Source organism: Salarias fasciatus, unplaced genomic scaffold (assembly GCF_902148845.1).
Source record: "Salarias fasciatus unplaced genomic scaffold, fSalaFa1.1, whole genome shotgun sequence".
Taxonomy (NCBI): Eukaryota; Metazoa; Chordata; class Actinopteri; order Blenniiformes; family Blenniidae; genus Salarias; species Salarias fasciatus.
This window is the reverse complement of record NW_021941402.1, coordinates 100,806-125,802: the sequence shown is the minus strand read 5'-3', so window position 1 is coordinate 125,802 and position 24,997 is coordinate 100,806. Positions and strand designations below refer to the sequence as shown.

At 45.4% G+C, this 24,997-nt stretch overlaps 1 protein-coding gene across 1 annotated transcript in view; it reads right to left on the bottom strand.

The window, feature by feature from the left end:
- Positions 1-14,544: 14,544 nt before the first annotated feature.
- Positions 14,545-24,997, bottom strand: part of LOC115385749 (interferon-induced very large GTPase 1-like) — a 28,953-nt gene continuing 18,500 nt past the window's right edge. The window contains exon 3 of the mRNA XM_030087815.1: positions 14,545-19,317. Coding sequence (XP_029943675.1) covers positions 14,645-19,317 — 4,673 coding nt within the window. The 3' untranslated portion in view covers positions 14,545-14,644. The remainder of the gene's footprint in view (positions 19,318-24,997) is intronic.

Genomic DNA, 24,997 nt, shown 5'->3' with positions numbered 1-24,997 from the left:
AAGACAGGAAATGAATGTGCACAGCTATTTTCAGGAAGTAGTGAAGCTGTAAAAATACCCTATTCCTGGAGCAATAAAAAAAAAAAGAACTGATTCTGACCAAACCGCAGTCATAACAACGCTTCAAAACAACAGAGAGAGGATCTTTTTACCTTGCTGACGGCATAGCCAGGGCTTTAGAGGAAACAGAACTTTGGTAGAATTGCTGTGTGTTTACTTTATTCAATGTCTGTGGTGTTTACATCGCCATGAAGAGCCCTGATATTTTTGACAATTGTTACGGCTGCTGCCGTATTGTGTTGTGTGTGTACGTGCAGGTGTGGCTGTTTCTCTGCCTCTGCTTCACCTCCAGGAATGGAGGTGATAATTGAATAATTGGCTGAGGCACCAGACCATCAGGGAGGATACGGTGGCCTCCAATCACGGATGGCCATGGGAGGAGCCTCATCCTCAAAAGCTTCGCGGGAGGATCAGTCTGGGAGAGGCTGTGTCTGATCAGTGACCTGTCTCTCCTTGTTCGTCTGGCTCGGCTGTAGAAAACTGATCTCTGTGTTCGGCCTTGAGTTTTGTTGAACTGCCTGTGCAGTTGTGTGGCCGTTTAGTTAGCGTTTGCTTTGTTTATCAGTAGGGATCACCTTTTGTAGTAGTTTTGTTTCCCCTCATCTTGTTGAGTTCGGCTTTTGGTGTCCCTTAGTTCCTGTTACCCTTTTATTTATTAAACACCTCTGTTTACCTTCAACATCTGGGTTTTATGTTACTTCCTTCCTCCTTTAAGAGCCCTGGTCGTAACATAAGTGGGGGCTCGTCCGGGAAAACCTTAAAGTTCCTGAGGAGGTGTTTTGAAATTAATTAGGGTTTTGTTGTGTGGGATATTCTCTTCTTTTGTAGTATTGTACAGTGCGGAGAATGGAGCACTTTAACATTGATAAGTTTCTCGCTGAACCTTCCTTTGAGTTCATTGATGGTTGTAGAAAAGATGACTTGATTAAAATTGCGAATAGTTTTCAGATGGATTACCCTCGACAAATTATGAAAAAAGATCTAAAAACTTTAATCATTAGCACTCTGGTGGAGCGGGAGTTGATACAGGCACCTGCTGGATTGCAGGATGGTACCTCAGGCGACGCCTCCAGTGCCACCGTGCACGCTGAGCCTCACACAAAGGCGTCTCCAAGGAGTGAAGCTGAGAGTGCTGCACTGCTGACAGGCCTGGACAGGCATGTCCGCGCAGGCTCCGGCTCCTCCTCATCTTCCTCAGCCAGCTCTGGGTCAGCGAGCGAGGCCTGGCTCAAGGTCAGGCTCGCCCGGCTGAAGCTGGAACCCAGGAAAAGGCGGAGAGGAGAGACGCACAGTTCAAGCAACAGCTGGAGATTCGGAGGCTTGAGACTGAGGCAGAGACGGCGGTACGCATGCGCCAGCTTGAGCTCGAGTCTCAGAGGGAGACGCACGTGCTCTGCTCATCGGCTGGTATGTATCCTGCTCCCACCAGCTCAGATCATGGCCCGTTTGATGTCAGTAAAAATGTCATCTTAGTTCCCACCTTCCGAGAGTCGGAAGTTGATAGCTATTTCAGCGCGTTTGAGCGCATCGCCTCCGCTCTTCACTGGCCGCCAGAGGTTTGGCCTCTGCTGGTGCAGTGCAAAATTCACGGTAAGGCCCAGGAAGCAATTTCGGCACTTCCTGTAGAGGAAAGCCTGAAATATGACAGTGTTAAAGCCGCCATCCTCCGTGCTTATGAGCTAGTTCCTGAAGCTTACCGGCAGAAGTTTAGGAACAACGAAAAATCACCGAGCCAGACCTTCTGTGAGTTTGCTAGAGATAAAGGGGTTTTGTTTGATAAGTGGGTTACATCATCTAAACTAACTGATTTTGAATCCCTGCGAGAGCTCATTTTGTTAGAGGACTTTAAAAATTGTATTCCAGATCGTGTTGTTATGCACCTGAATGAGCAAAAGTCCAGTTCGCTCACTGCTGCTGCTGTGGTAGCAGATGAATACGTGCTCACGCATAAGAGTTCTTTTCCTGTAGAAAAACCACGCAATTCCCTGATTAGTGCTGGTGGGGTGTTAAAATCCCAAGGCTTGCGCAAAGAAGAACGTGAGTGTTTCTATTGTCACAAAGCTGGACATGTCATCGCTGATTGCCTCGCCCTAAAACGCAAGGAGCAGATGTCCAAAAGTGTGCCGCAGTAAAAAGGTGTCGGCTTGATTAATTGTGAAATTAAACCTTTGGACATTGACAGTGATAGTGACAAGCCTGATTCATGTTTTGAACCCTTTATTTTCCAAGGGACTGTGTCGTTGCCAGGTGAACCTGCTGATCAGCGCCCGGTGCCCATTCTGCGAGACACTGCCTGCTCACAGTCAGTGATTCTCGCAAGTGTGCTGCCATTTTCTGTAAAGTCTGCCTGTGGTTATGGTGTGGTGCTGCATGGAATCGAGCTGGGTTATGTTCCTCGACCAGTGCATTACGTGCATGTCGAGTCCGAGTTGGTGTCTGGAGTGTTCCCGGTGGCTGTCTGCCCTGCCCTCCCGATTAAAGGCGTTGCATTTCTGCTGGGAAATGACATTGCTGGGGGCAAGGTGACTCCCACCTTAGAGATGCTGGTTGTGCCCAAGTACCGCAAGTCCAGTACCATTGACAAACCAGATTCCGAGTTGTTTCCAGCCTGTGTGAGCACCAGAGCTCAGGCAAAGGAAGATAAAGAAGATGACATTGTGCCCCTGTTTAACACTTTTCTCATGTCAGAATTTACAGTTTCGGTCAAGACTGAGAAGAAGCCAGTCTCCCCCATCAAGTTGGAGGATGAGACTGCTGCTGTCATCCCGACGCGCTCCGTTAGTACAGGACCTTTTTCCCCAGGCGCGTGTGTTCCGATGGTGGCAGACTCCCGATGTCCTCTAGAGGACTTAGTTGTGCGCCATTCTGCTTTTCAGGGCGCTCGGCTCCCAAATTCTGAAACCCTGCAGAAGTTTCCCTCGGCACTAAATCACCTGTCACCTGGCCAGCAGTGTGACGTCGGTGGCCTCATAGACAGTTTCCCGTGTTTGTTCAGCGTCGGGCCTGCTCAATGTCATGCTCTAAAATCTGATGTTAAACCACCCGCTCCTACTCTACCAGTGTACTCCAGCATTTTTGAGGTGTGGGTTGGAGCAAATCCCTGGCCGGTTGCCGTGTTCACCCATCACGACCCGCTCAGGTCCCGTGCCCGCATGTATGACCAACGGCTGCTGCACCGGGCCTTGATTGTGTAGGGTCAACCTGGTAACACGACACAAGAGGTAAAAACATCTTGGCGCATGCCCGGTCCAGACTTTGAAAAAGTACACCTCCGCTGCGATTGTGTATTTGTTTTGTATAACAACCAGGGGTTGTTCTTTTAAGGGGAGGGGTGTTACGGCTGCTGCCGTATTGTGTTGTGTGTGTACGTGCAGGTGTGGCTGTTTCTCTGCCTCTGCTTCACCTCCAGGAATGGAGGTGATAATTGAATAATTGGCTGAGGCACCAGACCATCAGGGAGGATACAGTGGCCTCCAATCACGGATGGCCATGGGAGGAGCCTCATCCTCAAAAGCTTCGCGGGAGGATCAGTCTGGGAGAGGCTGTGTCTGATCAGTGACCTGTCTCTCCTTGTTCGTCTGGCTCGGCTGTAGAAAACTGATCTCTGTGTTCGGCCTTGAGTTTTGTTGAACTGCCTGTGCAGTTGTGTGGCCGTTTAGTTAGCGTTTGCTTTATCAGTAGGGATCACCTTTTGTAGTAGTTTTGTTTCCCCTCATCTTGTTGAGTTCGGCTTTTGGTGTCCCTTAGTTCCTGTTACCCTTTTTATTTATTAAACACCTCTGTTTACCTTCAACATCTGGGTTTTATGTTACTTCCTTCCTCCTTTAAGAGCCCTGGTCGTAACAACAATTATCTACACAAACCAAGGATAATCATTGCACTATCATTTACAGTGTTTATTATCCCAACTCTATCAGCAACAGCTGTTAACTAACATATAATTAGTTACCTGCATGTCTCTCCAGCTTCCGCCGTGGCTTCTTTAACACAGCCTTGCAGCCCAGCCATTTCTCTGGATAAGGATGAAGTAGTGAGGGATGCAGGTCCACAAAATGACAGGAGAACACATCCGGACGCTTTGCTGGCTTTTTTAAATTGAGCGCCTTGAGCCAGCAGCGGAGGTCTTCTTCTTTAGACGAGGCGGGTAGAGTTTAAAAGCTGGTCCGCAGCATTCAGATCTAGCATTTCCGTGCCCCAAACAATGGGCCATTTTCACAGCTCCACCACTTCCTGAAAATAGCTGTGCACATTCATTTCCTGTCTTGCATTATTGGCCAAAATGATTAATCCAGGTGTGTCTTGTTGCAGCAGTCTAAACAAGACACACCTGGATTAATCAGTTTGGCCAATAATGCAAGACAGGAAATGAATGTGCACAGCTATTTTCAGGAAGTAGTGAAGCTGTGAAAATACCCCATTCAGAGAGAGAGAGAGAGCTTCATCTTTCCCTCGTTGTTGTGGCCCCCACGGACAGCGCAATTGATGCCAAACATGTTAAAATCGCCAAAAAGAACAATTAAGAATAGCAAAAGTAGCGAGAAGACTCAATGTTGTTGCAGCGCAAAGACGGCCAACCGGAAGTTGCTCTCAGAAATGGTGCCGCCCAGGAGCACTTCCTGAATAAGGTCTTCTTCTTCTTCTTTTAGAGTTTTACGGCGGTTGGCAACCAACTTAGGAGCATTACCGCCACCTACCGTACCGGAGTATGGGTCAGACTAGGCTCACAATCTAGTTCAAAAAAAAAAAAAAATGTGTATATATATACACACACACACACACATATATACATATATATATATATATATATATATATATATATATATATATATATATATAAATAATCAAAACTACACCCTACTATAAACCCCAGTCTCCTTTAAAAAGGATACCAGTTCCCCCACCTGACCTCCACTTCCACAGCCCAGTATGCTCCTAAGAGAGAACACCTTCACCCCTCTTCTCTCCAGCCTGTTCCTCAAAGCTTCCTGCTCCACACTGTAGCCTCCACACCTCAGCAACACATGTTCCACCGTCTCCTCCTCCTCCTGACACACCTCACACAGCCCTGTCCCGTGTTTCCCCATCATTTGCAGCGTTTTGTTCAAAGCACAATGCCCAAGTCGCAACCTTGTAATGACCACTTCATCCCTTCTGCTACCTCTCTGAGCCCTGAAACCATTCACATCCTTCTTAATGTGGTGCAGATGCCTTCCCTTAGCCCCAGCATCCCATTGCTTCTGCCACTCCTTATTGATCTTTCCCCACACAACACTCTTTGCCTCAGACTTGCTACTATTGATGCTCATGTCTATAGATCTTTTACTTAAAGCTAACTTTGCCATTTTGTCAACCTTCTCATTACCGCTAATTCCCATGTGAGCTCGTACCCACAGAAAGTTAACCTGGCTACCGCATTGAGTTAGCGTGGATACACACAGCAAAATATCAAATAACATGCCTGGTCTGGTTTTTGAGTAAAAAGACTGTAGGCTTGAAAGAACGGAGGATGAATCAGAGCACACCAGCACCCGTCTCAGTTTTGCTGTCTCTGCCCACTTTAGAGCTACCAAAATGGCCGCCATCTCCACAGTGTAAACCCCGAGGGCATCAGAAGTCCGTCTATTAATACTTATGTTCCTGGAAGCGACGGTCACTCCAAATCCTGTTTTATTGGTATCTGGGCTTTTTGCCCCATCTGTGAACATATGAACCAAGGTAACATACTGCTGCTGGACATGGAAATGAAACACTGCAACAAGATCAGTTTTCCCTTTTGTCTTCCTTTTCAGTTCAAGAAGATGCCAGTCAACAACCGGTGACACAAGCAGCCAAGGAGGCACTCCAGGAAAACTAGAGCTGGACAGATGTTTAAATCAGCTACACAACACTCCTGGGCTAACTGGTTTGCCGTCTTTCCAAAGTGATCCCTCTGCCCTTTCCCATAATCCCAGCAATCCAACAGCACCTCCTTGGTCGAGTGTGCCTCACCATGACTTCTGAGATGAATCCAGTAATTAACAGTTATTTGTTTTCGTCTCAAGGCCAGTGGCATTTCTCCCATCTCAACCTGTAGTGCGTTGACTGGAGAAGTTTTAAAAGCGCCACAACACACTCTCAAAGCCTGAGCTTGCACTACATCCAGTCGTTTTAACACAGACAGGGCAGCTGAACCGTATGCCACACAACCATAATCAAACACAGATCTTATCAGGGCCTGATGGAGTCTTTTCAAAGCAGAGCAACTCGCCCCCCATTCTCTCCCAGCCACACATCTCATGACATTAATTACATTTTGACTCAATTTTATCAATGTGGGCCCTCCACGACATCCGTGAGTCAAAGACAACACCCAAAAACTTGAAAGTGCTTACCCTTTCAATGTCCTCACCGTACAGTTTTAACTTTAAATCCTCACTCAACTTCCTTTTCGTAAAGAACATAAGTTTAGTTTTTTCCACTGAGAACCTGAACCCCCAGTCAAACCCCCACTCAACAACATAATTTATTGCCTCTTGAACCTTACCGACTAGATGCTCAGTGTTCCTGCCTCTCTTCCACAGAGCTCCATCATCAGCAAAGTGAGACCTGCCAATGCCCTCAGGAACAGCAGAAAAAATATCATTAATCATGACGACAAAAAGTAGTGGACTAATGGCACTGCCTTGTGGTGTCCCATTATCCACTACATACTGACTAGACAAGGAAGACCCTATTCGAACCTGGATTTTCCTACCAATGAGGAAATCCCTGATCCAGTTGAATGCCCTGGCACCAACTCTCAGATTATGGAGCTTAATTAATAGACCCTCCCTCCAAAGCATATCATATGCCTTCTCGATGTCAAAAAATACGGCTAGAACAGATTCCTTATTTGCCTCTGCTTTACGAATTATATTCTCAAGCCTAACAACAGCATCACTTGTATTTCTCGCCTTCCTGAAGCCACTCTGATAATTAGCCAATATACCCCGTTTTTCCAATTCAAAAGTCAATCTCTCTGTTATCATTCGTTCCATTGCCTTACAAAGATTTGAAGTCAAAGCAATAGGTCTGTAACTTCCTGGCTGGGATGGGTCCTTACCTGGCTTTCTGACTGGAATTACCACTGCCTCCTTCCAGCCACAGGGGAGCTCTCCCTGGATCCATACTCTGTTAATTAGACACAGCAACTTCAACAGTGCTTTCTTACCAAGGTTCTTCAGCATCACATAACAGACTTGGTCTTTCCCTGGAGCCGTTGACTTTGTTGTTTTAAGAGCCCTGAGCATCTCCACCATTGTAAACAATGAATCCATGTCATGACCAACACTGGCCTTCCTTCGTAATGCTTCAAGATGTTGCAATTTAGTCTGCTCGATTCTCTCCTTTGCCATCTCTGACAGATTCTCAGAGCTATGAACCCTAACAAAGTTTTTAACCATTACTTCTGCCTTTTCCTTATCAGAAATTGCTGCCCCCTCTGCTGTGGACAAAACAGGATAAACCCACTCTCTCCTGTCTCCTCCCATCCTTTTAATCATCCCCCACACCTCACCCACAGGAGTAGTTCTCCCTATTTTTGAGCAGAAGGTTCTCCAGCTTGCCTTTCGTGCCTGTTTCACTGTCCTTTTGACCACTGCTTGTGCTCGTCTGTACTGGATAAGGTTCTGCATGGTGAGTGTCCTTTTGAACAGCCTAAGTGCTCTATTGCGGTTCTTTATCGCTTGTTGGCACTCATCTGACCACCAGGGAACAAGTACTCTACTACGTTTGTTTTTGCTCACAGGAATAGAGGACTGAGCTGCTCCTAATATGGCTTCAGTCATCTGATTGTTCATGCAGTTTATGCTTTCATAATCATTAACAGAACCCATAGCTTCTTCACAAAGAGTCTTAAACTTTTCCCAGTCAGCTCTGTGAAAGACCCACTTATTAATTCCTTCACTAGGAGTTACCTGCACCCTGTCTCCGACTGAAAAGAAGACTGGATAATGGTCACTCCCTAACGTGGTGTCTGATCTGATGGGCCACTGACTCCTTCCTGAAAGAACATTGGATACCAAAGTTAGATCCAGAACAGATTCTGTGCCATTCACAATATTGCACCTAGTCCCCCTCCCATAATTCAAACACACAAGCTCCCGCTCATCCATCAGATCCTCAATCACACTGCCATTAGGGTCTGTATGCAAACCCCCCCACACCGTGCTATGGGCATTGAAATCCCCACACCAAATAACTTTACGGCGATTTTGGCCTTCAATACAAAGAATCTGATGTAGCTCTATCCTGCGACAGGGGTTATAGAAGTTTATTATGACAGCTGATTTATTCTTGTCCCAAAGCTCCACTGAAATGTACTCCAGATCTTCACCTTTCCCTAAGACTCTGTATGGGATGTTTTGGCTGATAAAAGTGGCACAACCTCCGCCACCTCCAAGATCTCTATCCTTCCGTATTACAGAGTAGCCATAAATCACAAAGTCTAAAGAGGGCTTCAGCCAAGTTTCTTGCACACAAACAACATCAGGCTTAACCGGAAGTTCCTTAATGAAATGCTTCAGCTCCTGCCCATTGGCCAGTAAACTTCTTGCGTTCCATTGAAGGATGAAAACCATAATAAGAAAAGACAACATTAAGTTTCCTGACTGGACTGATTGTTGAGGTTATCCCTCACTTCTTCCCATGTCAGTCCTCCAAGCCCCAAATGATCAACTGCTGCCTTAACAATAAGCTGAATTTTTTCATTTTTTGACTGTACACCAGCTGTGGTGTTCATTACTTCTGCAATGAGTGCCTTTTTGTCTATGACAAGGACATTTTGGCTCATGTGGGGAGCTCTCTGAGCCTCAGCAACCCCCTGACTACTGACCAACTTGTTCTGCGCACATTCTTTTGTGATTTTTGCTGCCTCTGCATATGAGATTTTCCTCTCCACTCTCACCTTTTGAATGGTTTGCTCTTGTTTCATCATCACACAGCCAGCATAGGCAACACTATGGGCTCCACCACAATTACAGCACTTTGGTTGGACCCCTGTTCCACACTTCCCATACTCGTGGTCCCCCCCACAGCGAGCACATCTCCTCTTGTCTTTACAGTTTTTAGCTATGTGCCCAAACCTCTGGCAGTTGTAGCACCTCAGCGGTTTTGGGACATACGCCCTCACTGGGAAACTTATAAAACCCAAGAAAACTTTCCTAGGTAGAACGTCTTCATCAAAATGGATCAGAATGCTCTCACTGTCCACTTTTACTCCATCTTTTGTGGACTTCATTCGTTCCAAGTGGGCGACCTTGCCTCCTTTAATCTTTGCTTTAAGCTCATCTATCTTCACCGCAACAGCTACTCCCGTGATCACTCCTCTGCACCCACTGCCCCTCTGTGCACCCACTTGTCCCACATTGTCCACTCTAAACTTGCCTAGTTGTTTTAAATCTACAGCCTTTTTAAGCTGCTCTTCATCAGCACACTGCACAAGCAAATTTCCATCCGGGAGAACCTTTGCTGACACAATATCACCCAGCTTGTTACTTAACTCAGCTGTCAAAACAAAAGGACTTAGCTTTTTGATGCCAGCTTGTGTTTTTTCACTGAATCGCAACACAACAATCAAGTTGACTGATGCTACTTCAGGTCTGTCAATCATTGAAAACAGGTCAGTATCACCATTACTCCAATCCAAAACCCGAAATCCAAACCTCCATCTCTGTAGAGAATGCATGTTAAAACCGTAAAAACCGGATTTGCATTTAAAAAAAACACGTCACCAACACATTGCCATTCCATCAACCCACGTCGGGTTCAAAAGACGCTTGATTGTGCAGACACCTGCCCAATCTGACAACACAGCCGCTCCGGTCATGGAGCTTTGTTTTGTGCAATTTTGGTGTCGTTTCACTTTCCTACAAAGAGTAAGTACAACATCGTTCATTCTTCTAATGCATATAATGATTAGATCACGTTGTTTATCATATATTCTACCAGAAGAATTACAAAAAACAATGTGAAGGCAAAAACGCGACACAGATTTTATTTTGAAATCACAGATTTTGGAACACGTAACTAGTTTCCATCTAGCACCCGACTTGTTTCTGTTTAGACTGAGGCAGCAGGGCTCCAGAGTGAGGCAAAATAGGATCCTTGCTGAAAGTTTCCGGTCCGCGGCTCTGTAGCAGGGCCAGAGCGGACCGCAGCTGTGCTGTGTGAGTCCATGCGCTCCGCGCATGATACGTCGTCACGCACACAGTGGAATCGATAGCGGAATCGTTAAGGAGACAGCCAAACGATTCCTTGGAATCGAGACATGAGGAACCGGTTCTACAAAAGAATCGGTTCTCGATTCCCATCCCTATGTTATACTCTTTTTATTTTGTTATGTCATTTTCGAGAAGAGGCTCTGAAAAATAGCCTAGGGCTTATTAAGGGCCTGCTGCGTTTTGTCTTGCACCTCCTCCACGTCTGCAAACCGCTGTCCCTTCAGCTCCTTCTTCAACTTGGGGAACAAGAAAAAGTCACACGGGGCTAGATCCGGCGAATAAGGCGGATGGGAGAGGAGATTCATCCCATTCTTCGCCAAGAACTGCGTGACGAGCAGAGCCTTGTGCGCTGGCGCACTGTCATGGTGGATCCACCAGTCTCCACTCCTCCACAACGCGGACCGCTTCCTTCTCACATCCTCACGGAGGTGTCTTAGGACTTCGATATAGTAGTCTTGATTTATAGTTTGATCTGGAGGGACAAACTCGCTGTGGACGATACCCTGAACATCGAAGAAGCAGATCAGCATTGCTTTAATGGCTGAGCGGACCTGACGCGCTTTCTTTGGCTGAGGGGAGTTAGGGCGTCGGTCGTTGTTGCCATTGTACAAAAACTGGAAATAAGGAATTTGAGTCATAATATGTTTTAATCACAATATAACATATATACATAATACAGAAAAAAATGTAACAAAATAAATTACAATTTTTTTTTATCTTTTTAAAGGTGCTGTAGGCAGGATTTTGCTAGTCAATGCTAATTTTTCTGTGTTTTCTTTGGATTAAATGTTAGAATATCCATAGATAATCCTTTAGGAGTGTAGCGAGGGTGCAGCATTTCCATCTGTCTCTGTTCTGAGCTGAAAGGGAATCTTGACAGCTCCAGGTATCTTTGACCAATCAGAAGAGCCCCTGAGGCTCTAACTATGATTGGTCGAGGGGCATTGTCGCACGTTCTTGTGGGAGGGGCTTAACTTGCGTAAGGGTGTGAAAGCAGGACAGGACTGGCTGTGCTGGGTTTCAAATCGCCATCTTAGATGGGTCACATCACCCATCGGAGATGCCGAATCCTGCCTACAGCACCTTTAAGTTTCATCGCGGGTCCCACTTCCCTTCGTTCTTTTATCATTTTTCACACTTTGACACGATTGAGAACAACAACAACATGGCCCCGCTATATGGTCGTAATTCCCTCATGGCGCGCGTCATTTGTCATCAGAGGTGGTTTTTCTTCTGCTTCTTCATTTTATGGCTGAAATAACTATATTTTGGCCGTAGTTTGTTGTAGAAAGTAAAACAGGAGATGTGCCACTGCAAACTAGTGTTTGTGTGTGTGGTGACTGTGGGGGTGGGGGGGGGGGCAGTGTGACTGTTTACAAGATGGAGGAAGGGGGGAGTAGACACAGTGGAGTGCTGCAGCGAGTGCCGACGCACTGGACGCAGAAGCGCTGTGCGCGCCGCGAACGTCTCGGCACCGGCGCTCGGCTGTTCGCACTGGAGGCGTGTCTGCTGCCTGCGCTCTCTGCGCTGGTCACACATCGACTGCACTCGGCTGGATCCGTCTGCTCTCGGATTTCACATTTAAAGAGCACTTTAAACGAAACAAATGGCGCTCTCGACGCTCGGAGCGGGCGCGCTGCAGAGCACGAGCTGCGGAGCACCCCCCTGCACATTGCGTGCGGTCAGTCAGACAGGTTAACATGGGAGGCGATAAGAAACTCCGTGCGCTGCGCTTCCGCGTCCAGTGCGTTCAGGACAGCATGTGGAGCGGTCTTTATGCAGGAAAACTAAAGTTTGCGTGTAATAAAGTAACAATTATTTTAATTTAACTTGACCTTCTAGGGGGGGCGGGGGGTGTCGTTGGGGGGGCGGGGCGCCCCCCTAATATAATGGTAGGGGAAACACTGGGATCATACCCGCAGCACCATGTCTCGTCCCCGGTGATGACTTTCAACAACAGCCCAGTGTTGTCCTCCAGCTGCTGTTTGATCTGCCGGCACACGTCCACGCAAGTCTCCTTCTGCTCCGGTGTGAGCAGGCGCGGCACCATTTTGGCAGAGACCTGGCGCGGCCCCAAATCCTGGCATATGATCCTCTGGCAGGAACTCCAGGAGACCCCCGTCAGATCAGCCACCTCTCCAATGCTCCTGCGTCGATCTGCCATCACAGCCGTTTCAATTTCCCCGACAATTTCGGCTGTGCGGGAGGTGGAGGGTCGTCCTGATTTGGGCTGATCCTCAATGGACATCTGGCCCTTCTTAAACCACCCAAACCACTCATAGACCTGCGGCTTCCCCAGAGCATCATCCTTGTAAGCTTGCTGCAACAAGTTAAGTGTTTCTGCTGCTGTTTTCCAAGCAAAAAGCAAAATTTGATGTTCGCACGCTGCTCTCGCTTTCCAGTCAATGTCGCCATTGTGGAAAAATCGCAGAGGGGGGCGGCACTCTGTTACTATAAACACTGCGTGACAGACGTCAGTGTCACTCTGGGATCTCAGATTTTTTACAGATATGCATGAGGCTTACCTGTAGCACATCTGACGGCCAAAGGTCGAAACTCATTATCATTAGTATTTTATGACCAAATTCCGGTTTCATTTGGGTCCACCCTCGTAGACATGCATTTACATAATGCAAGCATATTTGTCCACTCCCATGTTGATGAGAGGATGAACAACTTGAAAATTTTCCCTTCAGTGTACATTTAGAGTAAATTAAAAGAATGTGCAATCAATTAATCGAGAGTTAACTATGGACAATCATTCAATTAATTATGATTAAATTATTTAATCGATTGACAGCCCTATTTAGAAGTTATGATATGCTGTATGCTGGGATTCTGATCTGGGAAACAAAGAAAGTCATAGCCAGTCTGCTCATCTGGTCTCTTTATTCATTCTGACAGATTAACATTATTCTGTACATCTTTGAAAAATGTCATCATGTATGTCAGATTTACGACAAGTCGACACCAGCAAGGATGAAGCAAGACAAAGTGGATTCTTTTTACTTGCAAGGAACACCTGTAAGGAGAGAAACAGCTTACTCGTATGGTAGCTCCTTTCCTCTGCCTATCGCAGTTCTCTTACGGTTTTTATTGAACAGACAAAGGGTGGGATTTACACATGTTTCCTGGGTAAAGATTGGTTTCAACATGCTGTTTTGGATGGAAACAGCTACACAGGAAAGGGATAAGATGTGTCCAGTCAGCATTTTGCAGACTGCAGGCAGTTTAACCATCCACTGAGTCAACTTCATGTTTTCTGTGCAGTGTTCAATACAACACTAAACAATGAAAGCATTTAGCAATGATAATCAAACATAATATTTCCAACAATGTATGATTAAGATAACATTCAAAATCAATAAAAACTTTCAGATTTTGTTTAACATTTTCATGCAACATCATGAGTTTGACTCAACCTTTGTTGCAGACACAAGTTTCGTTTTTTTTTTTGTTTTGTTTTTGTTTTTTGAGCCCTGAATACATATTCAAAAGTATTTCTTATTACAGTGAACACAAACAAAAATTCAGTTTTAAAATTCTCAGCATGAAAAGTCACAATCTCTTTAAACATGATGATCCACAATTCAACTGAAGGAAATTTTACATCCTTAAGAGAAAAAAAGCACACCTGATCACATTTTCAACAACAGAACAAAAACAAGCAAAGAAAGAAAAAAAATAACATGTCACTAACTTAATCTGGTTACAACTGATTTCTTCCAGTGTCATGTTTACATCTCAATAAAACCATAAATGCAACAAAAAATGAAAAATGTGACACAAGGAAGGGTTTAATTTTTTCGCATCAAAACAATTATGAAACATTCATGAAACAGTGTTTACAGTAATCAGATCAGGACAAACTGATAAAATACCTCTGTGCTCTGATGATTTTACCTCTATTACCATGCAGACAGTGTCATGATGTTTGGAAAGTGTTTTTTGAGATTGAGGCAATGATACATAAATGGATGTACTTTCCATAATTTCTACTGAATGCTAAAAATCCTCTACACCACACCTCATTTTCAGAACAACTCAGCCATGTTTACTTCAGCTGGTAGAGTTCATTAGAGTTCCACCTGATCACATTTTGGATTTTCACAATGTGCTGGACAGAAACATGACTCTCCTTTGGTATGAATTCAGTGAATGATACAACAGATTTCTATATATTTTTTTTTTTTTTTCCTCAGTGTAAGTGATGATGATTAAATATCTGTGTATTAACAAAATAATTAAATTAATTAGTTTTATTTAAGGTTTCAAGAGGAAAATAAAATACAAAATATGAAGCTGTCACTCTACATTCTCACAGTTAGTGAGGTAAATCAAAAGTCTCAAGTCATGTAAAAGGACTTTTTCAGGCTTTCTTCTGCCTGCTGAGATGTGATCTTTCTCCAAGTTTCAGGAATGTCAGCAGACTTTGCATTATACTCTTTAGCAAAGTCATCATTGTACTCAGTCATGATGTATTTCCAGTAGTCTGAAGCCTCAAGACTTCCATCTGCAAAAATATCCCAGTCAGGGAATATTTCTCTGTACCTCTTGAAAGGATGCCATTCATTCTTTGTTTGACTGCAGCAGAAACTTTTTTCACTTTCAACAGAAGATGAACAGATGTCAATTACAAGCTGTGTTGTGTTGCTCCAAAAACATCTATCCAGACCCTGTGGTCGGTGTAATGAGGCCCTGTGTTGTGTATGAGCTTCTCCTCCAGCCTCACAGGGAACAGCACAGAATGGACACTGTTTGCCACATCCGATCACTCTCTTGAAAAGCTCATTCTGAGGCTGCATGTGGAGATAGTTTAGTTTTTCTTCAAAGGAAGTATTGTGGAACTTCTCTCTCAGAGTTTCTTTCATCTCCGTCACAGAATTCACGAGGTAGTGAGCAAACTTGTCCTGGTCAACATTGTTCAGGAACATAAATGCAGCAAGTGCATCCTGAGAAATGACCAGTTTATCACCAAGCTCTTTACAGATGTCCTCTACTAAAGTTTTCACATTCTTTGTGTTTAGTGTTTTGGCCTTTTCAATGGCTTCATTTATGTGGCTGACACTTGTCTCAAGATGTTGCTTCTCAAACTCAGATGTTTTGGAGGAACTTGAAAAATCTTCCTGCATTTTTTGAAGGATCCACGTCTTTACAAAGCTCTCATAGGAGGAAGTGAAGCTCAAGTAGTCATTGAAGTTTTGTTTTGAAAGCAAATCCAGTAAAACACAGTACTGGAAAGCGACTCGTGTGCTGAATTCCTTCTTCTTCAGCATTTCATCCACAATAGAAAGACCCAGGTAACGATTGACGAAGTCTTCAACAGCAGGATTCAAGCATTTGCCGACAAACTCTTCAGCTTTCTTCTGGCACTGATCTCGTTCATGAAACACATCTTTGAAATCAGTACAAAACTGTGGTTTGTACTTCATCAGACATCTGTGAGGATCATTTTCTTCTAAGAAATCTTCATGCATTTTCTGAAACTGTCTGGCTGCGAATCCACAGATGTGCTGTTTCAGAGAAACTTCAAACTCTGTGTCCTTCTTAAGATCTTCATTGTTTTCTAGATGCTGGTCAATGATCTGGAGTATTTCTTCAATGTAAGTGTTGTGGTAATTGTTTTTTTTTAATAGTTTTTCCTTTACAAATTGCATGGAGATGTTAATAATGACATCAGCATGTTTTTGTGCAATTTTTAGTTGATTTTTCATGTTGAACAAATTCCACATTTTGTCATTCGGGTTCTTGATTAATCTCTCTGCAGTGTATTGAGAAATCTCCTTCCCACAATCTTCCAGCCTTGTTTTGTCTAATATTTGTTGGACATGACTTCCCCTGTGAGCCAGATTTTCTCGCAAATGCAGAAAAACATCTCCAAACACATCTTTAACTTGTTGTTTTGGAAAAGTCAGTTTGCTCAGTGTTTCATTCCACATTTTGTTGAATTCTTCGTCAAGCTCTTCATCAGTCATCTTAACCTTTCTCTTTCGACATTCATCAATCAGCTCACTCGTTGCTTTTTCAATTTCTTTTGTGTGATTTTCTTTAATTCTGTCAATCTCTGCCATCCCCTGTTTGATGTCCACTGCTGCTTGAAGCTGATCAAGTACAGACCTCTCAGTTTTTCTTCGAAGGCTTCTTGCACTGTTTGCAAAATCTTCTTTGTATCCAACAACCAGATAGACATGACCATCTGTTTGCTCAAAGTACTGAGTTACTTTGTCAAGTAGTTTTGACTCCCAGTCAGACATCACTGTGACAGCTTCAGTTTTTAACTGACTGTGAAATTGTTTCAAGTTAGATATTTGTGACTTTGCAGCAAGGGTACCAAAATTAGAAATCTTGGTTTCTGCTTTTGTGACCCAGTTGAACATTTCTTTTTTGAATTCCCATTCCCATTTGTTGAATTCTGTGCAGAGTCTCATGTAGGCCTCAGCTACGAGGCTGTTTCTGAAGCTGAAGAGAAAGTTTTCATGCTTCACTGCATTCCACAGACTTGCCATCCACTCTTTAAACTCCAACACTGTGTTAACAGATGAATCTCTGTTTCTCAGGAGCTGGATGATGTTTTTCTTGAGCTCATAAACAGCCTCGCTGTAGCCTGTGTTGACTGGTGCCATTGGAGGGTTTCCAGTCCAGAGACCAGGAATGTAGCAGCTCCCAGTGTCAGGATCATACGCCATCACATCAGTGAAGCTGTTGTTCTGCTCTTTCTTTTCCACTCTGGCTGCTGCCTGGGTCACCTCATTCAGCTGTTCAAAGAGCAGCTTCCTGTCTCTTAAGCTCTTCTCGTGGGCTGAAACATCAGACACGTTCTGGTGAACAAAGTAACATTGTGGCTTTTTGCCCACTTCCTTCATCCGGAGGAAAGCATGCACGACTATCTGGAGGATGTCCTTCATTTCTGTTGAATTCTCCATTGCAATATTGAAAATCGTGATGTCGCTCAGCCCCACAACAAGTGTTGCCAGTTCATTGTCATGTTCATAGCTGTTGTCCAGCTGGGTGAGTTCTGGTGCCCTCAAGCCTTCAGTGTCAATGATCATCATGAAGTCACACTTGAGCTCTTTTCGGAGCTCTTCATCAATTCTGATGAGCAGCATGAAGGCACCACGAGTGCATCGACCACTGCTGACTGCAAACTGCACTCCAAACATGGTGTTGAGGAGAGTGGACTTTCCTGTGCTCTGAACTCCCAGAACTGTAACAACCAGGATCCTGTTCTTAGAACCCACTAAGTCACTGAGCTGAGAGAGAACATCACTGACCCAGCTCAGAGGGATGTTGGAAGCATCTCCATCTACAAGCTCCAGTGGAAATCCATCAAGTAGCAGCTGTGCACCAAGTTTGGGCAGATGTTTTAACTGCTGACGATATGGATGTGTTATTTTAAGTGCCAGTGAAGCTTCATAGATTTGACCCATCTCACGGAAGAAGTGTTCAGTGCCCAGTGAACTGTTAGAAAGCTGTTTGTCAATTTTTTTTATCTCTGCATTGTTCTCAGAGTTCTTGCACTTTTCTTTGTACTGCTCTCTCAATACAGACAGTTTTACACAAGACATGTCATCAAGGTTAATTTGCATCCATTTCAGAAAAAAGCCTCTCTCTAAAGAGTTGCTTGATATTGCACTGGTAAAGGATGTCATTGCTGTGGAAATGTCGTAAGAGTTTTGTTTCAATCGCAGTTTATTCTTCTGCAGCTGAAGGTCACTTTTGTACTTCTCAATGTTTTCAGATCCAACTTTTCGAAGTCGAACTTCTTCCTTCTCTAAGGAAGTCAAGTCTTTCCATATCTGGCCTTGCAATGGCAGCTGATCTTCTTTGTACTTCAGGATGTCTTGAATTTCAGCAGTGATGGCATCTGCATTTTTCCTTCCAGTCTGGCACTCTGGAGAGTCTTCATCCACCAAGATTCCCAGTTCATGGGCAACTTCAGCCATCTGCTCAATTCGCATCTTCATATTTGTTTTCTCAGCTACATGACTAACTGCTTGTCTCAGACGTTTGACAAAGTCTGCTTCATTGATGGATTTCTTCTTCAAAATGATGTTATTTTTTTTCAAGGACATGTCAGTTGCTATTTGTTTGAAAGCATCTGGACTAAAGTTCCTGCTCTCATGGTTTCCCACTAAGAATATCTCTGACTTGCTGTTCAGGTTCTTCAGTAGTTTCCACTCAGGGTCGAGATAATCAAAGAAAACAAAGACTGCTGCAGATGTTTGACACAAAAAGGAGAACTGTGTTTGGAAAGAGGCAATGTCTCCTCTGAGGTTAGCTAAAGCCACTGGGTGGCTGAAAATATCAATGTTTTCATTGCCACCTGGAAAGTACCAAGTTATCTCAGTCAGTCCATTGGATATTCTTCGTGGACTGTCTCCACAGTCCATGTTGTGGTGAACAAAGGCGTCATGGTACTGCTGAGAGCTGCTCAGGAGCTTGTTGAGGATCTCTGACTTGGACAAAGAGCACTCACCCAGTCTTACAAAAGAGATCATTGGTAGTTCAGACACAACAATTCTGTCTTCAATGAAACCTTTGGATTCAAAGAGTGATTTGGGTCTGTACTTTTTAACAATGTCTCTCAAAGCCCACACCATCAATGTGCTCTGATTGTTATCACAGTCAGGAAGCAGCAGAGGGACAGAAAACTGACACATGGACATTTTGAGAGCTAATTCCTGCTGCACAAAACCATCAGAGCACAGAAAGAGAGCAGTGATTATGTCGAGGGGGTTCAACACATCAGCAGAGTTTGAACTGCTCACGAGATCATCCAGATCAAACTCATCATCCTCTGACACATCGCTTTTACTTTCTGATGTGCAGTTCACATTTCTGGCTGTTGCATTTACCATCATCAATTTCTTCAAAAAATACCAAGGGAGGTCTGATTTACACTTGAGAGGTTGATCATCAGTGGTCTTCTTATCAATCTGAAGTATCTTACTGAGTGATAATTTCTGTGGGTAGAACTGCTCCAATCCTAGATCCTCCAGAAAGCTCTCCAGGTGGGTCTCTGTGGACAATAATTAAAAGGTCAGAATTTGGGATGTCCCAATGATATTTGAGTCTTGCCGATCCCAAGTACCAATCGAAGTAATTAATAAAATCATAACAGATTTAAATTATGATTTTTTTTCAGCATATGTTCTCTTAACAAACATGACACCGCTTCCACAGATTTCAGTAAACATTTCTAGTTTAGTCTGGGCAATCTATACATGCAATGACAATATAAAACAAATATTTTCACAACATCACTACTGAAATAATGCCATTGCATTATGTTCAAGTGAAAAACGAAAACAATTTAGATCCCTGCTGATATTACCAGTCAATATAATATGCCAATGGCGTGAAACATCAGATGACCTTCTGCTCTTTACCTGTCAGGTTCTCTCAGCTTGTACTCAGCTAAACGTCTGAAGAACCAGAACTGTTGATATCTCCGCCTTTTTATGGGAAACCTGTCAATATATTTAGGGACCGAGCCCAGAGGGCAAGGTCTCTATTGTTTTTCGTTCGTTTCTCCTTCTTCATTATTATACTGACCTACCAACTAAACGCGAATTTGACCCCCTAAACATGCACGAAAACTCACCAAATTTGGCACGCATGTCATGACCGGCGAAAAATTTTATAAAACGGAAAAATTAACCCAATCTGCTCTCTAGCGCCACCTAGAAACAGTAAAATTGTCGCCACGGTCCGCACGAATGTCGCAGAGAGATCAAACCAACACTCACGCGTTCGTCTCATTGAGATCTAAAATTCACACGCTGACACCCCTGACCTAAATCCAACAGGAAGTCCACTATTTCCCTTTCAAAGTAAAATTTTGCTCAAAATCACTCCTCACGAAAAAATTATCTCCTCCAAGACCGTTTGTCTCACAGTCCAAACTAAAAGTCTGACTTCTCTGAAAGCCTCACCAAATGAAAGACAACGAATTTTCCTATCAAACGTGATATTTTTTGTTCAGTTTTGCCAAACAGGAAAGGAAGAAGCAGCAGTTGTTTCCCAAACAGAAGCTTTTATTTTCTCCTCTCTCCACTCTAACGGACATGACCATATATGGGCATACGGTGCAGTTACACAGCTGACAGCAGCTGTCAATCAAACTCTGACACTGAGTGCCTTCATTCAGTGACTCTCAAAAGCAGATGGGAGAAGCTAACAGCTCCATGTTAGTGGATGGGACATGCTAACAACTCCATGTTCGTGGATGACAGATGCTAATAGCTCCATGTTTGTGGATGGGACATGCTAACAACTCCATGTTAGTGGATGACAGATGCTAACAGCTCCATGTTAGTGAATGGGACATGCTAAGAACTCCATGTTAGTGGATGACAGATGCTAACAGCTCCATGTTACTGGATGGGACATGCTAATGACTCCATGTTAGTGGATGACAGATGCTAACAGCTCCATGTTAGTGGATGGGACATGCTAATAACTCCATGTTAGTAGATGACAGATGCTAACAGCTACATGTTAGTGGATGGGACATGCTAACAACTCCATGTTAGTGGATGACAGATGCTAACAGCTCCATGTTAGTGGATGGGACATGCTAACTACTCCATGTTAGTGGATGGGAGAAGCTAACAGCTACATGTTAGTGGATGGGAAATGCTAACAACTCCATGTTAGTGGATGGGACATGCTAACAACTCAATGTTAGTGGATGACAGATGTTAACAGCTCCATGTTAGTGGATGGGACATGCTAACAACTCCATGTTAGTGGATGGGACATGCTAACAACTCCATGTTAGTGGATGGGACATGCTAACAGCTCCATGTTAGTGGATGGGACATGCTAACAGCTCCATGTTAGTGGATGGGACATGCTAACAACTTCATGTTAGTGGATGGGACATGCTAAGAACTCCATGTTAGTGGATGACAGATGCTAACAGCTCCATGTTAGTGGATGGGACATGCTAACAACTCTATGTTAGTGGATGGGACATGCTAACAACTCCATGTTAGTCGATGGGACATGCTAACAATTCCATGTTAGTGGATGACAGATGCTAACAGTTACATGTTGGTGGATGGGAGATGCTATCAACTCCGTGTTAGTGGATGACAGATGCTAACAGCTACATGTTAGTGGATGACAGATGCTAACAGCTCCATGTTAGTGGATGGGACATGCTAACTACTCCATGTTAGTGGATGGGAGAAGCTAACAGCTACATGTTAGAGGATGGGAAATGCTAACAGCTCCATGTTAGTGGATGGGACATGCTAACAGCTCCATGTTAGTGGATGACAGATGTTAACAGCTCCATGTTAGTGGATGGGACATGCTAACAACTCCATGTTAGTGGATGGGACATGCTAACAACTCCATGTTAGTGGATGGGACATGCTAACAGCTCCATGTTAGTGGATGGGACATGCTAACAGCTCCATGTTAGTGGATGGGACATGCTAACAACTTCATGTTAGTGGATGGGACATGCTAAGAACTCCATGTTAGTGGATGACAGATGCTAACAGCTCCATGTTAGTGGATGGGACATGCTAACAACTCTATGTTAGTGGATGGGACATGCTAACAACTCCATGTTAGTCGATGGGACATGCTAACAATTCCATGTTAGTGGATGACAGATGCTAACAGTTACATGTTGGTGGATGGGAGATGCTATCAACTCCGTGTTAGTGGATGACAGATGCTAACAGCTACATGTTAGTGGATGGGAGATGCTAACAACTCCATGTTAGTGGATGGGAGATGCTAACAAGTCCCATGTTAGTGGGTGGACGTCTCAGTCGCGGGCCCGCGGGGAGGCTCGGTCCCGACCAATGCCGCTTGTGGCTTTAATTAATTATTGATTTTGCAAAATATTGAGTTACAATAATTTTAAAGTAAATAATTACTCGTCAAAGTAAATTTGCATTACTTTAGTAAAAACATGTTTAAATATGTCAAAGAATTTGGATTGCCACTTCATGTAACTTTTAGATCATGTTCAACTATTGATTAGAAAGCTGAATATATGATTAATGAAATAAATGAATACTTGACAGAATAAATTACCAACAGGAAACACTACAACAATCTGAATGTTTCATTTCTACATCTATTGACAAACATATGTCATGGGGGAGGCGCTGAGTCAATACTGAGTTCAGTCCTGAACAGCACTCCAGAGTCAATCCTCAAACAGCTATCATGCAGTTGCCACACATATTTGATGTCAACGTTTATAATGAGTTCACAAATGCAACATGCACTGTCTCTGTGTTATTGTGTCTGGAGTTGAATAGAATCTCATATTTATGCTGAGAAGCTGAACCTTGTACGATGCTGATGTTCTGGAACTCATATAAGATGGCAAAAAAACACTTTTTTTGTATCGGTCTTGGTCTCAAGCTGACCCGGTCTTGCTCTTGGTTTTGGTCTTGGTCTTGGTCTTGAGACTCCCTGGTCTTGTTAGCGTCTTGGTCTCGGTTTAGGCGGTCTGTCACGCCCCGTGCCCCTCCAGCCTTGTGGGGGCGCTCTGGACTGGTTTTGGTTTTGTTTCCCCATTTTTACATGCCCTGTCTCTCCTGCTTGTCTGTTCCTCATGTTCTCCTGCCTGGTCTCCTTCCTCGTTAGCGCCCTAATGTGCCTCACCTGTGTCCACCTTATTTAAAGCCCGTAGCCCTCACTTGTCCTTGCCGGTCCGTTGTGTGTGTTGTCCGCGTGTTCCATGTCCCTGCCTGCACCTCAGCTCTCGTTCCTGTATCTGGAACCCTTCAATAAACCACCTGAACTCTGCCTACTGCCTGCGCCTGGGTCCTTCCACCCCGCACCCGTGACAGAACGGACCGGCACGTCTGGACCCAGCAGGCAGTAAGTCCTACCCCCCGGATCGTCTGCCTCTGGCCGCCGCCGGTGCAGCTCGCGCCCCGGATCGTCTGCCTGTGGCCGCTGCCGGCGAAGCTGCTTGCCCCCGGACTATGTGCCTATGGCCCCCCACCGGCGAAAGAAGCCCGCGCCCCTCCAGGGCGTGTGCCGGCAAGGCTGCTCGCCCCGGCGATAGAAGCCCGCGCCCACTGGGCGTGTGCCGGCGAGGCTGCTCGCCCCCGGACCATGTGCCTATGGCCCCCCCGCTGGCGAAAGAAGCTTGCCCCCCCATCGTGTGCCGCCATGCGTTCCCGACCCGTCCTGTTCCTGTTTGCTGCCGGCGTCCCTGTCCCTGTTTGCTGCCGGCGTCCCTGTCCCTGTTTGCTGCCGGCGTCCCTGTCCCTGTTTGCTGCCGGCGTCCCTGTCCCTGTTTGCTGCCGGCGTCCCTGTCCCTGTTTGCTGCCGGCGTCCCTGTCCCTGTTTGCTGCCGGCGTCCCTGTCCCTGTTTGCTGCCGGCGTCCCTGTTTGCTGCCGGCGTCCCTGTTCCTGTTTGCTGCCGGCGTTCCTGTTTGCTGCCGGCGACCCGTCCCTATCCCATCCTGTCTGCTGAGTGGTGCAGCCCCGACCCATCCTGTTCCTGTCCGTGCTGGCTGCCGAGGAGCGCAGCACACCCCGTTCCGTGCTGGCTGCCGAGGAGCGCAGCACACCCCGTTCCGTGCTGGCTGCCGAGGAGCGCAGCACACCCCGTTCCGTGCTGGCTGCCGAGGAGCGCAGCACACCCCGTTCCAGTCCGAGTCTTGTCCCCGTTCCAGTCCGAGTCTTGTCCCCGTTCCAGTCCGAGTCTTGTCCCCGTTCCAGTCCGAGTCTTGTCCCCGTTCCAGTCCGAGTCTTGTCCCCGTTCCAGTCCGAGTCTTGTCCCCGTTCCAGTCCGAGTCTTGTCCCCGTTCCAGTCCGAGTCTTGTCCCCGTTCCAGTCCGAGTCTTGTCCCCGTTCCAGTCCGAGTCTTGTCCCCGTTCCAGTCCGAGTCTTGTCCCCGTTCCAGTCCGAGTCTTGTCCCCGTTCCAGTCCGAGTCTTGTCCCCGTTCCAGTCCGAGTCTTGTCCCCGTTCCAGTCCTGCCCTCCTCTGCCTTGTGCGCCAGGAGGCGCACATGGAGAGGGGGGTACTGTCACGCCCCGTGCCCCTCCAGCCTTGTGGGGGCGCTCTGGACTGGTTTTGGTTTTGTTTCCCCATTTTTACATGCCCTGTCTCTCCTGCTTGTCTGTTCCTCATGTTCTCCTGCCTGGTCTCCTTCCTCGTTAGCGCCCTAATGTGCCTCACCTGTGTCCACCTTATTTAAAGCCCGTAGCCCTCACTTGTCCTTGCCGGTCCGTTGTGTGTGTTGTCCGCGTGTTCCATGTCCCTGCCTGCACCTCAGCTCTCGTTCCTGTATCTGGAACCCTTCAATAAACCACCTGAACTCTGCCTACTGCCTGCGCCTGGGTCCTTCCACCCCGCACCCGTGACACGGTCTTGACGACAAGTTCAACACCCCTTTCCCACTGGCCAAAAAAACATTTAAACCCGCTAATAATCGGCTCTTCTTGGCAGTGGAAAAGAGTTTAAACAGCATTTTGACCTGGGTTGATTGACCCTGCAAGTGACCTAGGTTTTAATCGGCTCGCCTCTGCTCAGTTTTATTGTGAAAGACACAGACGTGTCAACACGTTAAATAATAATGATAATAATAATAATAATAATAAACTTTATTTATATAGCACCTTTTGAAGATCATTATGTCACAAGGTGCTTTACAAAAGCATAAACAACAAGGGATAAAACACCAAGCAGAAATCAACACAAAAACAGG